Source organism: Dermochelys coriacea, chromosome 3 (genome assembly GCF_009764565.3).
Source record: "Dermochelys coriacea isolate rDerCor1 chromosome 3, rDerCor1.pri.v4, whole genome shotgun sequence".
Taxonomy (NCBI): Eukaryota; Metazoa; Chordata; order Testudines; family Dermochelyidae; genus Dermochelys; species Dermochelys coriacea.
The window spans coordinates 174,707,452-174,730,610 of NC_050070.1; the positions used below are offsets into that span (position 1 = coordinate 174,707,452).

Here is a 23,159-nt window from a genome sequence, read left to right on the forward strand (position 1 = left end):
GCTTTTTGATGAGGTTTACCAGACTGAGCTTTCTATGTTTCTCAGAGTAGCAATAAAACATGTTTAGTAAACTTAGTATCAATTCAGAGGGCACTTTCTCAGAAATTTTGCAACTGCTGCATGATTTGTTGAGCTTAGGCTACGTATGCCTTGTTTAACTACGTATGTGTGTTTTAATTTTTAATGCCGTTCACAGGGTTTATACTTCTGTTTGTTATGGAAGTTTACTTACTTGTGTTCGAGAGTAAGGGTAATTCTGTGATTAAGGCACAGGACTGGAAATCAGTCAATAAGAACTGCTGGGTGCTCAGCACTTGAAAGTCAGGCCACTTATTGAGGTGCTTTTGTTATGGATTTAAGAATCTAACTTTAAACATCTATTTTTTAAATTGCGGCATTAGAGTCTAACAAGACTGTTTTTGGAATGAGGGAGGGGAGAAGGTTTGGATTAATTTGATTTTCTGGGTGTAAATTTATAACACTAAAAGTATAAGCCTAAAATATAACTGTGGTATTCAATGCAAAACTGAAATAGGCCTCTGTTGTGTATCTGCGCATGAGAGAGTACTTGAGAATGAGAATGTAATTAACATACTAAATGAAAAAAATGAATGGGGGTTTATTGGTGCTGGTAATAAGATATTGTAAGCCTAACCTCTCCTGTGATCTAGCCAAGTGTTTAAGTTAATTTAGACCTCCACTAAAGTATTTCTGTTAACACTTTCATCTTACCGTTGGGAATTATTTATAAAAAAAGTTTTCCACTGCTAGCATGACAAGGTGATCATTAACACAGAACAGATCATGCCAAGAGAACAAAATTAAAAACATGCAAAGGTGCCACTGCAGTGGTAGAGTAAGCAACTGCCATAAATAATTCTGGCCCTCAAAACAGTCTCAACATAGTCTTACTCTTCTAAGTATGATAACAATCAAAAACACTTTACAAAAACTCAAACAACATCTTTAAAGTTAAGGTTCTAGTCTTTCCTTGCCAAAGATTTTTTACTTGATTTCTTTATACATGAGAAATCAATTTGCTCAACAAAGTCAGTTCTGGACTTTTCCTACAGTGAGAGCTCATTTGGAACTGATTACAGAAAAAAGAAGTGTAGTTTAACACATTTCAGGGTTGGAATTAAGAACTCACTGTGTCCCATGACTGCTTTTAAAAAACTAATGAAAAATAACTAAATTTGGTGGGAAATCTATGGTACAGGAAATTAATAATCCAATAAAAAACATTTTATTCTAGGTCGCCGCTTTGACTCTGACTCAGGTGATATCTCAGTTGATGGCTGTTTGGTAGTTTCAGTCTAGTTCTTAATGGACAAGTATCCACATCCCTCCCTTTCACACATACACAAACATCAGGAATGACATCTTGCTTGCAGTTACACTAGCGAGACCTAGGATTGAATGGACCAGCAGACTTTACTACCATCTCATTGTGGGTGAAAGGATCTTAAGGAATCACCTCAAGAAGGATGAAATTCACCTCTGTGCAGAGAGAGGACTACTACCACTTAGGCCTATGCATCACTTAAGTTGTGCATAGATTTTTTGCGGGCCCTCTGCACAGGGATGAATTTCACCCTTCTTGAGGTGGTTCCTTAAGATTAAAGTGAACACGGAGAGAAAAGAGTGAGGAAACTGAACACAATATCTGCAGCATGTGTGTTGCAGAAAAACAGAACTTCAGGCTCTACAAGCATCAATTATGCACTTTTCATGACTATTAAGTTCAATGAAAAAAGTTATTTAACCCACTCCCTGTATCCCACAACATTGAAAAAAAAATCCGGCTCTTAAGAGAAGTTATTACATTTGTTTCCTCAAGCGTGTAGTAGGACATGAGTTTTTAAAATCAAATGTTTATTTAACCTAAGCATGAAAAATTTACAAATTAGAAACTATCACAGTACCAAGATACATTAAAAGGTACATCTCTTCTATGGCTGTGAGATAGCAAAGGTGCAGAAATAATGAACGAGAAACTTGTAAAGTTTTGTGGGTTTCCCAGCCTGTCATTTGTTGTCACTTAGTATTCCAGCCTAACCATTTATAGAACATTTAGAGAGAGAGAGACACCCACACACACACACACACAGAGTGTGTGTATTAATACTCTTACAATCTTACATTATTTGGTGCAAAACTGGCAAATAAAGGCTTATTATACATCAAAGTGCATAACATTTTAGGATAACTTGATTCTGAAAGACAACTGGGCCAGATTCTCCAGTCTGCTTCATCCACTTTGCAACACTTAGGCAGTGCAATGTGGACAGGTTCTGACCCCTTAGAAATCTTATGGTAGGGATGTAAGTTAAAGTAGATAGAGCTCTGCTCTAATTTCTGTCAGGACTGAGTGGCACAGGATTAGGGCTTTATAACCAGCTATGTCCAGGCTCTGCTCTGACACTATGGAGAGTTGATCCCACTACAAACTAAGTCAAATGTTATGTTTTTACATTATGTAAACTGCCTTATATGCCCTACAATATCCCTATTTGCAATTTTCCTCTCTTCTGGAAAAAGGGGTAAACAGTGAGGTGGAAAAGTTTGCAGATGATACAAAATGACTTAATATAGTTAAGTCCAAAGCAGACTGCGAAGAGTTACAAAGGGATCTCACAAAACTGGGTGACTGGGCAACAAAATGGCAGATGAAATTCATATGTTTATAGACGCAAAATAATGCATATTGGAAAACATAATCCCATCTATACATTCAAAATGATGGGGTCTAAATTAGCTGTTACCACTCAAGAAAGCTATTGCAGTCATTGCGGATGTTTTCAGAGAACTATCCACTCAGGCGGACTGAGGCAAGGATTACATACTTCTGAACAGGAGGAAAAAAGAACTGGATTCTTCTGCTTCCTGGCTTCCCAGTAGATGGCACCACAATGCTAACTGTCCAGAATGCTTCTTACAGGAAAGGATACAAGAGATGTACATACATTTCCCCTCTACTTTCATGAACATACACTATTCTTCACTGCCTGTTCTAAATGGCTGTGTAGTGTTCTAAACAGCTGTGCAGTATTCCAAAGCACTGCTAAACAGCTGCCACATTTCAGCCACTTTAGGCGGGAAATGTAGCAACTGTACTGAGGAAGGAGTGGGCTGAAGTGGCTGCGTTTATGGACAGTCCTTTATTCTGTAATTTTTCATTTATGCATATTGCACATATACTGGAGAATCTGAGTTTATATAATAACCTGGTATGGTTTGCAAAGAGTTCTTTGATTAATGTGGATGATAAGATCTATATAAAGGTCAGACGATTACCACTGGCATTTGTTGCTCCTCTAAGCAATCAGGGGAAAAAATTAACATGAAAGAGTAATGAACTAAGATACAATTTCAATTCTTTATCAAACACAAAGTGCAACTGATTAATAAGCCAGAAAGGTGTCATCATGAGGACAAAGATTTTTTTTACACTCTACTTTCAAAATGACAAGATATTTACTCAGGGCCATCCCTAACCATTTTGGTGCCCTACGCAGCCTCCCTGCCGGGTGGGGGGGGAGAGATGTGGGAGGGGGGTGTGTGGCTCCAGGCCTCTGTGGGGGCGGAGGAGGGAGGGCCTGGCCACAGGCCTCCACGGGGGCCAGGAGCACGCTTGAGGGGCAAGGGGGAAACCGCCCCCCATCATGAGCCGGCGGAACGGAGCGGACTGGGGTCGGGTCGTGCCACTTCCCGCCGCCCGGTGAGTGCAGGGCAGGCCCGACCCCTGCTGCAGTCCTCAGGGGAAGGGCTGGAGTGGGGGTGGGGTTGGGGCAGAGCAGGAGCTTTGGGGAAGGAGTGTAGTGGGGGCGGGGCTGGGGCAGAGCAGGGGCGGGATGAGGCAGGATGGAGCAGGGGCAGCGGCCGTGGAGAAGAGGCGGAGCAGGGGCTGGAGCAGCACTCAGCTGCGTAGGGCACTAGGAAGTTTGGTGCCCAAAATTTTTTGGTGCACTATGCAGCTGCATATTTTGCATATGGATAAGGACGGTCCTCCCTGCATTTACTGTACATGCGGTCAGAAATCCCTCATTCACAAATTGCACAAGAATGTTCATCTTGACCTCCATGAAGTTGTCATTCATTAACATTTTATCCAGGCACAAGGATTCTGAACTTCCTGGGCAACTTCCTGCGGATATAGCAGCCTTGCTTTAATCTGGCTTTGTAAATAAAGGTGAGGTATGGCAACAACTGAAAGTAAAAACAAAGGTGTGAGCCACAAACTGCATATCTAATTATAAAAGAGGTTTTCTGAGCTGAAAACTTTAAAAGATGCACAAATGTATTTATTAAATATTAATCTGGTTCGATCCTCTCCTAACTTATGGAAAACATTTCTACATTGCTCAGCAATGAGTTTTAGTCACTATTTGACTATGGAAACAATCATATTACCACAAAAACAACGAGGAGTCCTTGGGGCACCTAAGAGACTAACAAATTACCACAGAAACCATAATTGGTAAAAGACTTTGCCAACTATTTACAAGTAATCCTGGATACTTTGAAGAATGGCTTTGATAAAAACAATACAAAATATTTTCTACAGCACATTAACAGCTACAAACAGCTACAAACCAAAACAGCGCATCATCAAAAATATTACGATAAAAACACAAAATATATCTATTAAAGCCAACTATGATACAAATGAAAGAAACAGGCCAAATGCCAGCACTGAATTTCCCCAGTACATTTACATATTTAACACTTAAGCTTTCACCTCAGAAATCTCTCTTGTACTTGGTCCCTGCTTAGACACTAGTGCACTGGACCAAATGCCACCTAATGATGCCTTCCAGCCATGTTCAATCCTTCATAATTGCTACCATATGTCACTTTGTTGTCTGGAACAAAATTCTTAAGTGTAAGACCAACATCATCATCAGGTAAGCAAAATCTGTTACAAATGTATTCCTTTGAATCCATGATGGGTTAAATCTGTCTTTGGTGCTGCAATTTCTCCTTAAATTCCCAGTCTGCTCAAATACATAAATAAAAGCATTTACCATTACCAGCAGAAAAGGAAAATGAGTCATCACCTCAGTTTCATCTCTTCTTACACCTTGCAAATAGTATCCCTATGTATTTTAAAGATATTCACTCTAAACAGCAGTCTAAACTTTTTTTAAAATCGGAACATCATCCTCATTAACTGGAACATCATCCTCATTAACTGCAAACACCACTCTTTTCACTCTTCTACAAGCACAGGTGACATTAGTTCACCCTTTGTGATGTTACTAGTGAGCGTTCTTCCCTACTTCCACATTAAATATTCCCAGAATTCCTTACTGCATGTCCTTCTCCTTCACCAGGGAAATCTCTTTTCGAAGAGTTGTATGTATATTTTATTCTTTTCAACAACAGTCCCAAAAACAATATTCAATCCTCTTTTGCCCATTTGTCTTGTCTTTTCTTTTACTACTACAGTTTCAACAGTGGTGGACACTTCAGATAGAAAAACAGGCTCCCACTTCAGGCCCACTATTCTTTCAGGCTATGTCTACACTTAAAATGCTACAGCAGCGCAGCTGTAGCACTTTAGTGTAGACGCTCACTATTGTGACAGGAGGATTCTCCCATCGCTCTAGGTAATCCACCTCCCTGAAAGGGAGTAGCTAGGTCAGCAGGAGAATTCTTCTGTCAATCTAACCTGACTACACCTGGGGTTAGGGCATCATAGCTACAATGTAAATTTTCAGTGTAGACCAGTCCTCAATCTGCTGTTGTTTCTCTGCAGGGAATCTCTTTTTTATTACACTCTTAGGCATCACTAAAAATACCCATGCACGTCTTTGACCCTTATTTTCCCTTATCTTCAACCTGTGTTATCTAAAGTACCCAAGAGAGATTTTAACACCTCAGTGTGTCTCTAAATATGCAAGTCCTGCACCAACGTTAAAGAATTGCCTAACAAATTCTGCTGTTGAGTAACTTGCTCCTACTTGGCCAGCATTTCCCATCAATGTTATTTGCATCACTGGGGGAGCTGCAAGAGACCATGTATTTCATAGTCACTATGGCATCCACAGGGATAGTAGTGAAGATGAGTTAACTTTGGATATATGTTTTATTTACTTATTTCATTTTACTGTGGTAATGAAAATATTGGGAAGCACTTTGAAATATCTAGCTCTGTATGCAGACGTATGGGGAAGTATTGATATTTTATTCATAGAGCTACAATATCTAGATATTGTTTTCTATTTCCTCATTTAGTTTTTTTTGTCCAGTTTATCTTAAAACAAATTACATGAAGTGATGGTACCCCCATAACTTCCCTTAGGAGGTAATAGATTTCTCTTTTTGGTATCTTCTGGTATTTACAGAATCAGACTATTATGTCCCTTATTCCTGCCTCTCTTCTAAGATAACAATCTCTGGCTCCCTCAGTGTCCTCATATAAGGCATGGAGGCAGGGACATGTTATGTTAGAACAATGGATCCTCAATTTTGATTGTAGTCTTTAGGTGCTAATGTAATGTATTATTAATATTGTTTATCAACAACAACAAGTGTCTGAATTTAAGTGCAATGTAGAAGATATATCCTGGTGGGAAACTACAAATAATTCATACTGGCATGTGAGTAATGGTATTTTAAAAGGCAGAGACAGAACCACTGGAAACATGGTATTTGAAACAGTGGTGGACCAAAAGATAGTTGTGTTGCAGGCTCAGCTGGAATAAGTCTTGTCTACTTCACTAACAACTAGAGCTGATTAGACTTCAGGCACTTGTCTTGAAATTCTTCACGGATCAGCAGTAGAGGACAGCTGGGTTGGAAGTTTTGTAATCACACCAGCTACTCCTGATTTGCTGACATCACCTGTGGTGGTGGTGATGAATGCCAGGTCCATTATGTAACATCAACATCACACAGACGCCGTTATCTATTATCTCTCTTTGAAGTGATTTACTAGGTCCCTCCAGGGGTGTGTGAGTGTGAAAAACTTTGGCACAGATTTAGGTTAGTTAAGGGAAAGTTTTCACAGGAAGGTGAGTGCACATGTACATTTCAGCACATTTTTTTTCCCTCTTCTCTTTGTATGTTAGTATACTTTCATCCCGAATCTCTCTCCACTTTCCCCCATTCCATACCTCCACTACAAGATCTAGCACAAACACACACAGCTACACCTTCCTGACTCCAATCTCTTCTACCATCTCTTTAGCAGGGTGTACTGGTAATACGGATGAAAATTACTTCCCCTCTTCCATGTTAAACAACACTCTGGCAATCCTTATCTTGAAGTAACCAGGGCCTGATGAAATACATCCTAGAATCCGTAAGGAGCTGACTGAGGACATATCTGAGCCATTAGCGATTATCTTCAAAAAGTCATGGAAGACGGGAGAGATTCCAGAGGACTGAAAAAGGGCAAATATAGTAATGCCAATCTATCAAAAGGGAAATAAGGACAACCCAGAGAATTACAGACCAGTCAGCTTAACTTCTGCACCCAGAAAGATAATGGAGCAAATAATTAAGCAATCAATTTGCAAACACCTAGAAGAGAATAAGGTGGTAAATAACAGTAAGCATGGATTGGTCAAGAACAAATTGTGTCAAAATAACCTAATAGCTGTCTTTGATAGGGTAACAAGCCTAGTGGATAGGGAGAAGCAGTAGATGTGGTATATCTTGACTTTAGTTAGGCTTTTGATACTATCTTGCATGACCTTGTCATAAACAAACTAGGGAAATACAACTTAGGGTATGTCTTCACTACCAACGTTAAAGCACTGCCATGGCACCAGCGCTGGAAGAGAGCTCTCCCAGCATAGTAAAAAACCGACCCCCACGAGGTGAGTAACTACCAGCTCTGGGAGCGCGGCTCCCAGCACTGGTGCACGGTCTACACAGCCACTTTATAGTGCTGAAACTTGCATCGCTCAGGGGTATGTTTTTTCAAAACCCTGAGCGAGAAAGTTTCAGTGCTGTAAAGCGGCAGTGTGGACAAGACCCTTAAAGGAGCAACTAAAAGGTAGGTGCATGATTAGTTGGAAAACCAGTCACAGGGAGTGTTATCAGTGGTGCACAATCAAGCTGGAAGGGCATATTAAGTAGGGTCCCACAGGATCAGTTCTGGGTCCAGTTCTCTTTAATATCTTCATCAATGATATAGATAATGATAGAGAGAGTACACGTATAAAGTTTGCAGACAATACCAAGCTGGGAATGGTTGCAAGTGCTTTGGAGGATAGGATTAAAATTCAAAATGATCTGAACAAACTGGAGAAATGGTCTGAAGAAAATAAGATGAAATTCAACAAGGACAAATGCAAATACTCCACTTAGAAGGAACCATCAGTTGCACACATACAAAATGGGAAATGACTAGGAAGGAGTACTGCAGAAAGGGATCTGGGGTCATAGTGAATCACAAGCTAAATATGAGTCAATAGTGTAACCCTGTTGCAAAAAAAGCAAACATCATTCTGGGATGTATTAGCAGGAGTGTTGTAAGCAAGACACAAGAAGTAGTTCTTCCACTCTACTCTGTGCTGATAGGGCCTCAACTGGAGTATTGTGTCCAGTTCTGGCTGCCACATTTCAGGAAAGATGTGAACAAACTGGAGAAAGTCCAGAGAAGAGCAAGAAAAATGATTAAAGGTCTAGAAAACATGACCTATGAGGGAAGATTGAAAAAATTGGGTTTGTTTAGTCTGAAAAAGAGAAGACAGAGAGGGGACATTATAACAGTTTTCAAGTACATAAAAAGTTATTACAAGGAAGAGTGAGAAAAAATATTCTTCTTTATCTCTGAGGATAGGAGAAGCAGCAATGGTTTTAAATTGCTACAATGATTCAAAATGATTCTGAGGATAGGAGAAGCAGCAATGGGCTTGAATTGCCGTTTAGGTTGGACATTAGGAAAAACTTTCTGTCAGGATAGTTAAGCACTGAAATAAATTGTCCAGGGAGGTTGTGGTATCTCCATCACTGGAGTTTTTTAAGAGTAGGTTAGACAAACACCTGTCAGGGATGGTCTATACTTAGTCCTGCCATGAGTTCAGGGCATGTGAAGGATGATCTCTTTAGGTTCCTTCCAGTCCTACAATTCTATGATCCAAAGAATGAAATCAGCAATACTGCAGTGGCCCTAAAAAGATCTCTTTTAGATCAAGCTGTAGTTTTATTTTTTAATTTCCATTCCAGCTTCATCACCTATGAAAAACAAAATCATTGTATTTTTCAGAGAACAGCACATTGTGGAACTTTTTTGGGGGACGGGGGAGTGTGGGGGCAGACAGGGAAGGTGATTCACAGGTAGAAAAGTTTCATAAAAACAGTTTGATTCTGTCAAGGAATTGTGATTTCCTACACATACATTTTCTGTAAATCTGCTGAAAATGATTTTCACTCATTTTTTTTTCAGTAGCTCATTTTTTTTTATTATATCCCACACCCAGTTTACATTTTCTAATCACTATATACCAAGTAAAGGTTACTCAAAGGCTGATAACCTGTAGGCAAACTTTTAGTCTGATGCAATAAAATAGGGCTGAGATATTACAAGCCAGGACTAATCACATTACTAAACAAGGCTGATAGTGTTACTGATATTTAGGATGACCATACATCCCGTTTTGGCCAGAACAGTCCCTTTTTTAAGCCCCATCCTGGCCATCCCAACTTCTTTGGCAGAATTGGGCATTGTCCCATTTGCTCTTGCCAACTGATCATCAAGCTAAAGTGGGGTGCGACCCCTAGTGGGACATGGAGAAATATGCAAGGAGCGGGGAGCAGCAACGCCAGCCCTGTGCGGGAGGGAGGGAGGGCTCAGGAGAGTGGCTTCGGCCAGGTTGGCCTCATGTGGGCAGGCAGCAGGGGGCCTCCAGCTGGCCCGGTGTGGGTGGGCAGCAGGGGGCTTGGGTCAGCTCCACATGTGGAGGAGGGAGAAGGGCTTTGGGCTGGCCCCTGTGGTGTCCTGTTTTTCCTTTGTGAAATTATGGTCATAGTACTAAAAAAAGAAAAGGAGTACCTGTGGCACCTTAGAGACTAACAAATTTATTTGAGCCTAAGCTTTCATGAGCTATAGCTCACGAAAGCTTAGGCTCAAATAAATTTGTTAGTCTCTAAGGTGCCACAAGTACTCCTTTTCTTTTTGCGGATACAGACTAACATGGCTGCTACTCTGAAACCGGTCACACTACTGATACTGTAGCACCCTAATGATCTTCAGTGATACATCCTGGGATAACAGCATCCAAATCTGATTTCTAGTATGGTGATTCCTATTCCTCAGTGGGCACTGTCAGGCAAGTGAGTAAGCCTTCAGTGGAACTCAATCAGCAAGGCTGGGGGTGCTTCATTCCTCCAGGCCAGCTCCACAGTGAAGCAACCAGTCTCATTTCCCTCTTACCCTCTCTGAATGTGAGTCTTCTGGTGAGGGCATGAGAGGGGAAAAATAGAGATGGACTGACAGCTTCAGAATAGCCTGATACAATGTGAATTCAATGGAAAAACAACAAAAAGTCTAACACTGTCAGTAAATTTAACTAATCTGAAATAATTATTTTGCCCTAGGTGAAAAGTAAAACAATGTAGCCAAACCCTAATCATTACTGAGACATTACAAATGCTGCAGTATTGCAATTGGTTTGACAGGTTTAAGCAAGAGACAGCAAGAATGCAGTGATGTATACAAGACGTTCACACACTGAACTGTGAGTCCTGTGTCTTTCCTCATATAAACTTTAGATGAAGTCTTAGAGCTCTGTCCTCTAAGTTAAAACAAAACTTCCTTACAATTTGGGGGACTGGGGTGGAGAATTCCTCCTTGGCTCATCCCCTGCCTTTAACAACTACTGCCACCAGTCCTCTGTTAATAAGAGGTGCCCCCAGATTTCCCTCAACTCTTACATGCTGGCTCCTAGAAATGATAAGGACACTTACATAGTGCATTACATTTTCAAAGTGATGCACAAACATTAGCCACAGTGGTTAATCTTCAACCGTTGGGGAGTCTATTATTCTATGTTCTCACAATGAGAGAGAGCAAAACAATGCTTTGTATACGTACGTGTGTGTGTGTGTGTGTGTGTGTGTGTGTGTGTGTGTGTGTGTGTGTAAGTAAAATGGTAAGAGAACATTGTATTGTCTCTCTCACCATATAATCTCCCATACTCTGCACTTTAGTAGTGACTGTGAAACTAACATCTCAATAGCTGAAGAATCTGTGTTTGTACTTCAAAGGCTGGGATATTAGTCATTTGCACTGAGTGACCGCTTTTCCTAGATGACACAGAGACATAGCAGGGGGCAGCACTGAAAATCAGGAGAGGTGGCTTTGAATTGCCCTGTGTTCAAATGTGAACTTCTGGCACATTCATATTATTTGTTGATACCTTCTTATTGGTAAAAAAATTGGAATGTAAATTCAGATTAGGATTGTCCTAATCCAGCTGTCTTTTAGAGTTTGATTAATGTAATATATCCAAAGAGGCTGTTCGTGCATGATAGCTATTCCTGAAGGTTCATATAAGGTTCAAACTGGTCCTGTTTTTCCCTACCAAAGAGTACAGTAGTGAGGAGTGTGTGTCTCTGTATAGAATCATAGAATTGTAGGATTTAAGGGGACCTCAAGTGGTCATCTTGTCCAGTCCCCTGCATTCATGGCAGGACTCAGTATTATCTAGACCATACCTGACAGGTGTTTGTCTAGCCTGCTCTTAAAAAAATCTCCAGTGACGGAGATTCCACAACTTCCCTAGGCAATTTATTCCATTGCTTACAACCTTGACAGTTAGGAAGTTTTTCCTAATGTCCAACCTAAACCAGCTGTGTTGCAATTTAAAACCATTGCTGCTTCTCCTATCCTCAGAGATTAAGAAGAATATTTTTTCTCCCTCTTCCTTGTAATAACTTTTTATGTACTTGAAAACTGTTATAATGTCCCCTCTCTGTCTTCTCTTTTTCAGACTAAACAAACCCAATTTTTTCAATCTTCCCTCATAGGTCATGTTTTCTAGACCTTTAATCATTTTTCTTGCTCTTCTCTGGACTTTCTCCAGTTTGTTCACATCTTTCCTGAAATGTGGCACCCAGAACTGGACACAATACTCCAGTTGAGGCCCTATCAGCACAGAGTAGAGTGGAAGAACTACTTCTTGTGTCTTGCTTACAACACTCCTGCTAATACATCCCAGAATGATGTTTGCTTTTTTTGCAACAGGGTTACACTATTGACTCATATTTAGCTTGTGATTCACTATGACCCCAGATCCCTTTCTGCAGTACTCCTTCCTAGTCATTTCCCATTTTGTATGTGTGCAACTGATGGTTCCTTCTAAGTGGAGTATTTGCATTTGTCCTTGTTGAATTTCATCTTATTTTCTTCAGACCATTTCTCCAGTTTGTTCAGATCATTTTGAATTTTAATTCTATCCTCCAAAGCACTTGCAACCATTCCCAGCTTGGTATCGTCCGCAAACTTTATACGTGTACTCTCTCTGTCATTATCCAAATCACTGATGAAGTTATTGAACAGAACTGGACCCACAACTGATCCTTGCAGGACCCCACTCAATATGCCCTTCCAGCTTGACGGTTAACCACTGATAACTATTCTCTGGGAACAGTTTTCCAACCATTATGCACCTGCCTTATAGTAGTTCCATCCAGGTTGTATGTATCAAGATAGATCTAGTCTTAACTTTGACTCTGCTTCTACCAGATGAGATATTTGAAATTTGAGTCTACATATTAGTAGCAAATTATGAGTTTGGTTGTTTGTGATGTGCATACAACAGTTATGGTGCACTTTCCTATACTTTCTGCCACATTAATGATGTCTGTGTTACCTCACACATGTATGGCAAGTGTGAGCTGGTGTGAGACCATATGTATCTCTTTTGGGTTGTGCAGTATGTTTGTAGAATAATGAGATCAGAGGTAAATGATCCTTCTGTACGTTTTAGTACGGTTTTATGCCCAATAACAACTACAACCGTACACGGTTCTTTGACATGTTAAATGACCTTCTTGAAGAACAAATGCATTATAATTTAGTACTATAGACTAGTGTTTTTCAATTTTTTTTCATTTGCGGACCTCTAAAAAATTTCAAATGGAGGTACGGACCCCTTTGGAAATTCAGCCTATGCTCCGCGGACCACTACCATAGAAGTTTTAGACTGAAAACTGATTAAAAAGAATTCAACTATGAATGTTGCACGTGCTCAGCATGGCATTTGACTCAACATGAGAAAGGGTGCTTAGGTGTGGGCTTCTATGGAAATGACAACACTTCTGGGTTTTACCTGTAGGTGGGATATTCACATACTTTTGATTGATCAGAAAATCCCTTTTCTGGGATCTGAAACTTTATTTTCGTAGTCACCTTTCACAGATACCTTAGACATAGCCTGCGGACCCTGATGGATTCGTGGATCACAGGTTGAAAATCACTGCTCTACGCCATGGTTTTTGATAATTGCAGTGCTCAGCTCCATCTGCTGGCTAATCCATGCAGCTGCATATCAGAGTTAGTTTTAGATGGTAGTGGCAGAAATAGAGACAAATTAATAAGGATAATATAAAGCAGTTACCAACATGACAATGGTGTGTAAATAAAACTTTTGTCCCTCTTGTGGATTGGAAGGAAAAGTGCACAGATGAGTATCTTTTCTGAGAGAGACGGTGCTAAACCAAAAAAACACATTTCTTTTTTATAGACTAGTGTTACTTTCCAATACTGTCAGTAGACTGATGTTCATTTTATATATATTTTAATTTATTTTGAAAAGCTGGATTTAACTTCGTTGCAAAAATTGATTCAGATGCGGGATGGCTGCTGCCATTTTTCTGAGAAAGTCATGACACATGGAAACCAAACTGTCTAATTAGGAGCAAGATTGGTTATTGTTTTGTTTGCCTAAAATGGAAGCTTGTCAGGTAGTTATGGTCTTACTAATGACCTCTACATTACAAACCCAGTCAATGACTAAAGTTACTGGATGTATACTGAGACTTTGTTATTGCTTCCTCATGCACTGAGGTGTAAACTTCTGTGGGATTGTTTTATTGCTGTTAGTGTGAGGGAGGGCACAAGAAGTATTGTTTTCAGTTAAAATGTATAGTAGTTTCTTTTAAATCTAATTAAATTGGTGACCCATGGCTGTGTACTGTTGAGACCCATTCACAGCCCTATTGCTTATCCCAGAGTTTACTCCTTAAAAGAAAGATGATTTAAATAAAGGAACAGGGACCTTCCTTCCTATATTCATGGTCATTTTCCTAAATATCCTGAGATACTCAGGTAATTCAATGCTGGAAGGAAAGCTGCATCTATTACTGTTTCATTTTCAGTTTAGCTTTGTTGTTTACAAAGGAAGAAATGTCTTGAGTGAGGCTGTGGACTTGTTGAGATTAGAAACATTTCACCTGTTTAAATAAATCATTTTATAATTATTCTGGTTAAATGTTTCAAAACTCTAATGTAGATGCCCTTAAATGGGTTAGCCCTAATATTGATAAATTTAAGACCCATTTAAGTGTATCTATATTAGGAGCTAGAACCAGATTAACTAGATTGATTTAACATTGGTTTAGTTAAATTGTTGTAGACTGGGGGTTAGAACTGTAAAGGGGGATACATTTTTTAGACAGGCCTATGTAATTTAGCACCCTAAATCCCTTTTTCAAAAGTAGTATAGGTATGTAGGAGCCTAAGTCTCACTGAAAATCAATGGGATTTTTAGGCTCCTAAATGCCTAAATCATTTTTGAAAACAGGACCAGGGCTCCTAATATAAGAAGGAAAATATAAGATTTTCCACTGAATGCATCCGATGAAGTGAGCTGTAGCTCACGAAAGCTTATGCTCAAATAACTGTTAGTCTCTAAGGTGCCACAAGTACTCCTTTTCTTTTTATAATCACTCATGTTAACTAGTGTTCTTGGAGAAGAAGAAAAATTACTAAGTTTAACAATAAGCTTTAAAAGCTTTCGTTGTAGGACCTGAAAATCACAAAATGTATGAAAACAGAATGCTTGCTACCCATTTCTCATTCTGGTCTATACAGAAATTAAACTTCCATGGTCAATTACTTTCATTTCCATCATAAGATATGATGCCAAAGAAACAGGATTAGTCAAAATAATGTAAGAGATACCATCCAAGTCCTATGGAATAAAATTCAAGCTTAGTTAAATCTAATAATAGTCTTTGAGCTTTTTTTGTAAACTAATAAACATAATACAGATGAGCAACCTGAGGCAGAGAGAACATAAGGGATCTGTGATGATTTGGGGAAATCTATGTACAATACATGAATTCTGGTTGCTATTATGAAGTAATTGCTGTATTGTGGAATGCCTCTATATGTATATCCATCATGGTCAGGTAGGACCTAGCACATACCCAGCCCTAAGGACAATGGCAAGTACTTAACTTTAGTGATTGTGCTTTAGTGACCAGACAATAGACATGCTAGGAAGGTTTGCTGGACTTGGGAGAAGACAGTTTCTATTTGTATGCAGGTGAAGGGGAAGCGAAGAGAGTGGAAAGTTAGGAGCAGCAAGATGAAGGGACAGAGGCAACAAAGGAGGAGTTTTACAAGGAATCACAGAAAGAAGACTCAGACATACACCTAAGAAGCATGGGCAGAAGAGACGAAGGGGATGGATGGATGGCCCGATATGACTCTGACCCCAGCCCAACAAATGCTTTTGGATTGGTGAGGAAACTTCTGAGAGAAGGTATGTTGAAGCTACAGGGGGAGTCTGAGCAGTTAGCCCTGGTCTAGGGGCTGGGCAGGGGGCCGCATGGTCACAGCTTTCAGGAGAAGGTGCCAGACCAAAGATTCACACTCTAAAAATGTGTTGCAAGGCCCTAACACAGCAGCAATGGCTAGGCTCCAATCAGACTGTGTGTGCTTAAAATACCGGGGGGTTCAGCAGCTGGTTCCCTTCACAGCAGTCTGGGAAGTGGTCACAAGGGGGTTCTTCCCAAGGTCCCACCAATCAATCAGTAGCTAACTGCTCATCTACACTGGCACTTTACAGCACTGCAACTTTCTCACTCAGGGTGGAGGTGTTTTTTTTTTTAGAGTGCTGGGAGAGCATTGTTTCCTAGTCCCCTGCCACCTCATGTTAAGAGTATTTCTGCTGTTGTGTCCTGGGGTCTAAGTAGCCTCTTCCATTCCTTATCTCCAGTTATGATTTAATATAAATGGATCAGGATTTCCAAAATTACTACTTATACCAGAGCCAGTCTGACTCATTACAGGAAGAGCCATCTCTAAATACTGTAGCAGTCTTTCCTAAATAACCACATAACTATATTCACATTATACCAAGAAATGTAAAAAATGTGGGGGTTAAACCTCCATAATTGACCATTTTCTTCTACAATATGTGATGTCACACTGTTACAAGAGATGTGAGAGTCACTTTACAATTATCAAGCGTTAAAGCACTGCCCTTTATGCTGAAAAGGGAAATATTTTCTTCTCTCAAGTACCCAGTAATGTCCAAGTCAACAGAAAAATTACCAAACTGTACCTGTTTTGTTAGAGATATTGCTTTGAGACTGAGCCATCCTTATGACATCAGCAGCTGTATCCCTTACTATCAGCTCTTCACTCTGCAACAGCAGAACTACGCATTTCCACATGGCGAGTGTACTGGAGAGACCTGAACATTTACAAAGAGGCAAGGAGTTTAGAATTTTGCTTCTTACAGATAAATCAGAACAGTTACAGAAATATTTATGTTCACATCTAAAAATGACAAAATTTAGTGAAACACACGCACAAAAAGGTGAGGGGAAGGGGAGAAAAGAGGAGGACTTGTGGCCATTGTAGTCAAAATGCTGTTTGCTCTATAAGGCTGAAGTCTGAACAGCCAATCTATTTTTCCCACCTTTTCTTCTCTTTTATCTCCCCTTGATAGTTGGCCCTGTCTGGTTCCAGGAGTAGGTAGCTGGTGAGAGGGAGCATCAAACCAATGCTGGGATACTCAGAGTCTTGGGTAACAACTAATGCTCTGTTTTTTCCACCAAATGCATCCGATGAAGTGAGCTGTAGCTCACGAAAGCTTATGCTCTAATAAATTTGTTAGTCTCTAAGGTGCCACAAGTACTCCTTTTCTTTTTGCGAATACAGACTAACACGGCTGCTACTCTGAAACTAATGCTCTGAAATTTCTGCAGTTCCTGTGAATGTGGAATTCTTGCTAGGCATTAGTAGAGTGCTGCTAATGTGTGGGTGAGGATCCAGCAGGTCCTTGAAGTAATTTCTTTTGGCTGGAGGCTCTGTCTGGAGGTGTCTGGGAAACAGCAATATGTTGGGATGACCCTAAGGGGCTGTATTAAGAAAGCTTGCTTGATAGTACTGCTCTCTGGAGCACCTCAGCTGAATTTTTTGCTCAGGTTGTGAATATAATTGATAAAGAGAATATACTGGGACTTCTCTTGAAAAAGTGACTAGCTGCTGACCATGCCATATCACAGATTACACTGTGGAGATTGGGGAGCAATGCAGTGGTTGCCTAGGTTTATTTTCTGCCACATTGACGTAGGGGAAAGCACTTTTCTGTCAGGTTCTCCCTCAGAGTTTTGTATGATGGAGGCTTAGGTGGAAAGTTAAGCCCATGTTATTGCTTGCACATAGTGGGAGATTCTTCGGTCTTGTGTATCCAGTAGGGTTGCCAACCCTCCGGATTTTGCTGGGAGTCTCTTGGAATTGGGTTCTATCTCCTGGAGGCTACTGAAGCCAAACAGGGAGATTTTAGGCTGCTAAAAGTCAGGTGGCGCAGTGGGGCTAAGGCAGGCTCCCTGCCTGTCCTGGCCCTGTGCCACTCCTGGAAGTGGCCGGCACATCCCTGCGGCCCTTGGGGAAAGCAGGGGGGCTCCATACGCTGCCTCTGCCCTGAGTGCCGACACCGTAGCTCCCATTGGCTGGGAATTGCGGCCAATGGGAGCTGTGGGGGCGGTGCCTGCAGGCAGGGGCAGCCCACAGAGCATCCTGGTCCCTCCCAGAGGGGCCACAGCGACATGCTGGGTGTTTACAGGAGTGGCTCAGCACCAGGACAGATAGGGAGTCTGCCTTAGCCCCACTGCGCCGCCAACTGGGAGCCGCCCAATGTAAGTGCCACCCGGCTGGAGCCTGACCCCCAACCCCCGCCCCCAGCCCTGAGCCCCCTCCTGCACGCCAACCCCTGCACCCTCCCACACTCTGAACCTCTCACCTCCACCCCAGAGCCCACACCCCCATCCCAGTCTGATGAAAGTGAGTGAGGGTGGGGAATAGTGGGCGATGGAGGGAGGGGGGGATGGAGTGAGCGGACTGGGCCTTAGTGAAGGGGCAGGGCCTCGGGGGAAGGGGTGGTGCAGGGCAAGGGTGTTTGGGTTTGTGTCATTAGACAGTTGGCAACCCTAGTACCCAGGGAAACTGGCTATCGTACTGTAGCAGAATAATTATTCGACTATAGCTATTTCAGTATAGCTTCCCTCGCATACACACACGTGGACACACTATTTCAGAATAACTACTCCACTTTAATAACTCTAGAATCAAGGCACTTTTATTCTGGAATAGTTTCCACACAAGGGGAGTTACACCAGAACAGCTGTAGTGGAATAATTATTCAGCTATAACTATGCCAGCCAATTTCTCTGGGTAAACAAGTTCTTACAGTGTCCCCAAAAGAGATGTGGCAAAACCGAAAATGGTCTCTCTCTGGAAAGGCTTCTTTTCTTGACTCCTCAGGCAACACTAAGCAAAGGCAGAGAGGAGAGTCCAGATCATTCCCCTGAGTACTACAATCCTTTTCCCTCTAAGAAACATTTTCTTTTTGTATTTATTTCTCTGATTGGCTGAAGTTGTTTAGTATTAGAAGTTTAAAAAAAAAAAGGCTATCTTAAAACATCAGCCATTGAACAAACTGATAGTAGAATCAAGTATAAATTGCCAACATCTCTTTTACACAGGTTTAGCACAAGCACAGATCCACAGTCTTCCAGAGTCAGGTTTCAGAGTAGCAGCTGTGTTAGTCTGTATCCGCAAAAAGAAAAGGAGAACTTGTGGCACCTTAGAGACTAACAAATTTAGAGCATAAGCTTTCGTGAGCTGCAGCTCGCTTCATCAGAGTCTATGAGTCAATGCAGCTCACTTCATCGGAGCTGTAGCTCACAAAGGCTTATGCTCAAATAAATGTGTTAGTCTCTAAGGTGCCACAAGTACTCCTAATCTTCAAGAGTGTGGCTCCTGATTTACACCTGTGTAACTGACAACAGAATCAGGCCATTTACTTGGTATCATCTTTCTGTGTGATACATTTAGTGTTTGTGAAAGATGCCAGACTGCCAGCTCTGTAGAAAACATGCAGGATGAACAGTCCCTCTTCCTGTCTTAACTCAGGCCTGCTTGGGCCCTCTTCTTGGGGAGAAATGCTAAGTCAGAATGCCTACTCTTCAGGCCTTGGTCTCGTTGATAAGACTATCAGCCAGGGTGCCAACTAATGCCAATTTTGTTTTCAAAGTGGGACACATGTCTGCCAGAAAAGGATTAGAATTACTGACTCATTTCACACTGCCACTTGACACCCAGTAGGAAAATTTTAATCACTGTTAATGGTAGCCCAGTTCATACCAGTGACAGAGAGGAAAACTTCAATATTCCAGTAGCAGTCATTCAAACACCCCAATCTCCCTCATTTTATATTAGTGATAACATCCGTCTTGTTACTGGCTCTCACTTTGGTTCCAGGAGTCAAGATTTCCAAATGTGATAATCTCAGGCAAAATGCATAAATGCTGCATCTACCTGGTACCAAAGGATTAGCACAGATTTAGCCTAGCTAAATGGTATCAATACCATTTAACAGACACGTTTCCAAACAAACAGTTTGTCGTCTCATTTTTAGCTCTTCTGACATCTCAGAAGACAAGATATGTCCATTTTATATATTAAGCAAAAATATGCTAATTTCTCTTCCCACTTTCTTTCAAAATTAATTTACCTTGAAAGTCTATGAGTCAATGCAAAATTGGCATTACATCAAAGCTAAGCCTTCGAACGCTCTGTATATGTTATCAAACATATGGAATACATATACTCTACATATGTTCTTAATAGGTTGTGTAAGTTTGTTTATCTGATCAAACCCCACTATCCAGCTCTCACATCATTTTATTATGTTGTATATTATGTTAAACAATTCAACAGTCAGAGTCTAAAAGTTTCCAGTTAAGCCAAGGTAAGAGAGGACATACTACAACAAGCTAGGATGCCCAAACACTTCATGTTGGGGGTCCAAGATGATTGTTTGAGAAGGTCAGGGTGGAATTTCTTTCCCCCACCTCCTATGTACATAACTGCACAGATGGCTGGACACATTATGGAAATTTCTCACTTCCATCTGAACCACAAGCTACTAGTCACTGGTGGAGGCAGCATACCAGACTAGCTGGACCCACGTTCTGCACCAGGATGGTAACGCCTATGTCTGTATAGGTAAGTTAAAAAGTGAGATAAATAGTAGTATAAGTAAATTAAATGCTGAGGGACAGGAAGGTGGAGCTGTACCAGGAAAAACAACTAAAAGAGGGCTTTAAGAAGGTGTACAGTAAAGTAGGGGCTAGAGGGACAAAGAGTTAAAAAACAGGAGTCAAGAGACTGGCTGGCTCACAGAAGTGGCAATGGGACAGAGTGTCAACTAAGAATCATTTATTCAAATCCATTTCAGCAGCAAGTGAAAATAGCTACCACCTGAAGACTGCTTTGTGACTTGAGTAAAAGGAGTTGATGGTATTAGTCCAGTTCTAAGGACACCTGTGTTCATAGCACACAAAACTCACTGCCGCTACAGTTGGCAGCACTGCTGGAAATCTAAGCAGAAAGGCCAAAGAAAGTCTGGGCATGGAGATCAGATTCACCTCTAACCCATCTCACTTTGGCTTGTTTGTGAGAGAAAATTGGCAACGCCACTGTTTATGCTGTGCCTGTTTTGTGTATCACTAAAGAATATTGATTTCCAGAACTGTCAGTGTGGCACCTTTTTTTGTAAGTACTAACTTCACTCCCTCCCAACCATTTATTTATTTAAAGAACTTTGAAGCCAAGCCAGACCAATATAATCTTCACTGCATATCCTGCCATCCTGTCGTAGACACAAGATCAGGGATGACAGCTTTTAGATGACAGACTAATGTGGAATGGATAAACAATATCTATTTTACATATCCTTAACTAGAGCTGGGCAAAAATTTTTGGATGAATAGTTTATTTACAGAAATACGCAGTTTTGGGTCAACCAAAACGATTTGTAAATTCACCAAATATTTTTGTCCCAAATTTTTTTTGGGAGGCAGGGCTATATTCACAAGGGGACTTAGGAGCCATTCACAAAACAGCCTCTGCCTTATAGCATTGTGATTATAGCACTCCCTGGAGATGTGGGAGATCCAGCTGCTAGGCGGAGGCGTGGCCAGGCAGCTCTGTGCGCTGCCTCTGCCCAGAGCTCTGGCTTTGCAATTCCGATTGGCCAGGAACCACAGCTAGTGGGAGCTGAGGGGGCGATGTCTGCAGGCGGAATCAGCATGCAGAGCTACCTGGCCATGCCTCCGCCTAGCAGCTGAGTGAGGGGGATGTCGCTGCTTCCGGGGAGCCACCCCAGATAAGCACCACCGAGAGCCCGCCTCACCCCGTCCCGTGCCCCAACCCCCGACCCCTCCACACACAAACTCTGCTGCGGGGGGTGGGGGCGATGGCCCAAGACTGCCCCAGCAGCGGTCAGTGCACCTGGCACAGGGCCTGCCTGAGCTGTCCCTGAGCCAGGCGCACCAGCCGCTGTGGAAGTCACAGAGGACATGGAATCCGTTACAAACTCGCAGCCTTAGCTATTGGTTATTGTGGGGTGGAGCTCTCCATCTCTTCCATTGAAGCTGTTCCACTTTCCATGCTAAATATTCAGGAACTGGAGCAGGGACTGGAACCTGGATGTCCCCTCTCCCAGGTAAACACCCTAATCAACATGCTAGAGAGTCATTCTCACTCTCTTCTCTTTTTCTACATGGTAACAAAAGTATTTTATAGGAGGAACCAAATATGGGACAAAAGCAAAAATGTTTTCAGAGATGTTCATGCATGAATTTGTGGGCTCAAAATTTTTTCAGTTACGTTAATACAACCAGATAAATAAAGTAGCAAAGGAATGTCTGACTTGCAAGCTTCTCCATGCTCACAGATTCCTAGAGTGAAATCCCGATCCAATGAAGTGAATGGAAATCTTACCATTGACTTCAGTGGGGCTAGGATTCCACTCATAGATTTTGAGGTCAAAAGGGATTTCCTGATTAACACAGACCATAGAACTTCATCTAGTAATTTCTGCTTTGAATACAATAACCTGTGGTTGAACTAGAACATATTTTTCAAAAAGACATACAATCTTGATTTCAAAATTTCAAGTAATGGAAAATTCACATCTCTTTGTAAGGTATGCCGATGGTTAATTGAATTTTCACAGTTTCAACTTTCAGCCATTGGATCTTGTTATGTCTTTTTCTGCTACACTAAAGAGCCCACTAGTAAATTATTGTTCCACATTAATTCAGTAAACCAAAACATGCAATCAGCTGTTCCAATATTGAAAGGGTCAATAAGTTTTAAGTCTTTCAAAATAACTGACTTATATGATTAAAACATATTCAATATATAAAATATCACGTACTGTTGAGTTTCACTTATTCCAGTCTCTAAAGTGTTCCATGAGAATATTGGTGCTTAATCCTAGAAATTTACTCACCAAGGATAAGTTTCTGATTGGCCAGGAAAAGTGGTGTAATACTTCTGAGGACTTCTGCAGCTGCCAATCGTATATCTGTTTGTTGCTCATCTCCACAACAAGAAGTTACTAACTGAACCCACTGTCTCATTTCGGATTCCATAAACTGAAAGCACAGAAATGCATCTGAATATTCTATAGTACAATTTAGAGAGGATTCTGAATCACGCTAAACTACAAACTATTAAATTAACTCTTTTCTAAAGCAGGAGCCGAAGTCCTCCCTGCCAATAATGAGCCACAGAATGCAAATCAAATAAAAAGAACTACTTAAATAGGTGGAAATCACGTGTCATGCTTTAGTAACGAATATAAAATACTCCATATATAGGTAACCGTCTT

The 23,159-nt window shown here is 41.1% G+C and overlaps 1 protein-coding gene across 8 annotated transcripts in view; it reads right to left on the reverse strand.

Moving 5' to 3' along the window:
- THADA (THADA armadillo repeat containing) overlaps positions 1-23,159 on the reverse strand; it is a 315,416-nt gene that overhangs the window by 19,384 nt on the left and 272,873 nt on the right. For 6 of the 8 annotated variants that reach the window (XM_038394629.2, XM_043511866.1, XM_038394628.2 and 3 more), the window contains exons 35-36: positions 22,779-22,923; positions 16,533-16,664 (exon numbers count right to left, since the gene is read on the reverse strand). In XM_038394629.2, the coding sequence (XP_038250557.1) occupies positions 16,533-16,664; positions 22,779-22,923 (277 nt within the window). Of the gene's footprint in view, positions 1-9,022; positions 9,193-16,532; positions 16,665-16,906; positions 17,019-18,999; positions 19,025-22,778; positions 22,924-23,159 lie in introns of those variants that run through there. The other 2 variants (XM_043511868.1, XM_043511869.1) reach the window with 2 other exon arrangements.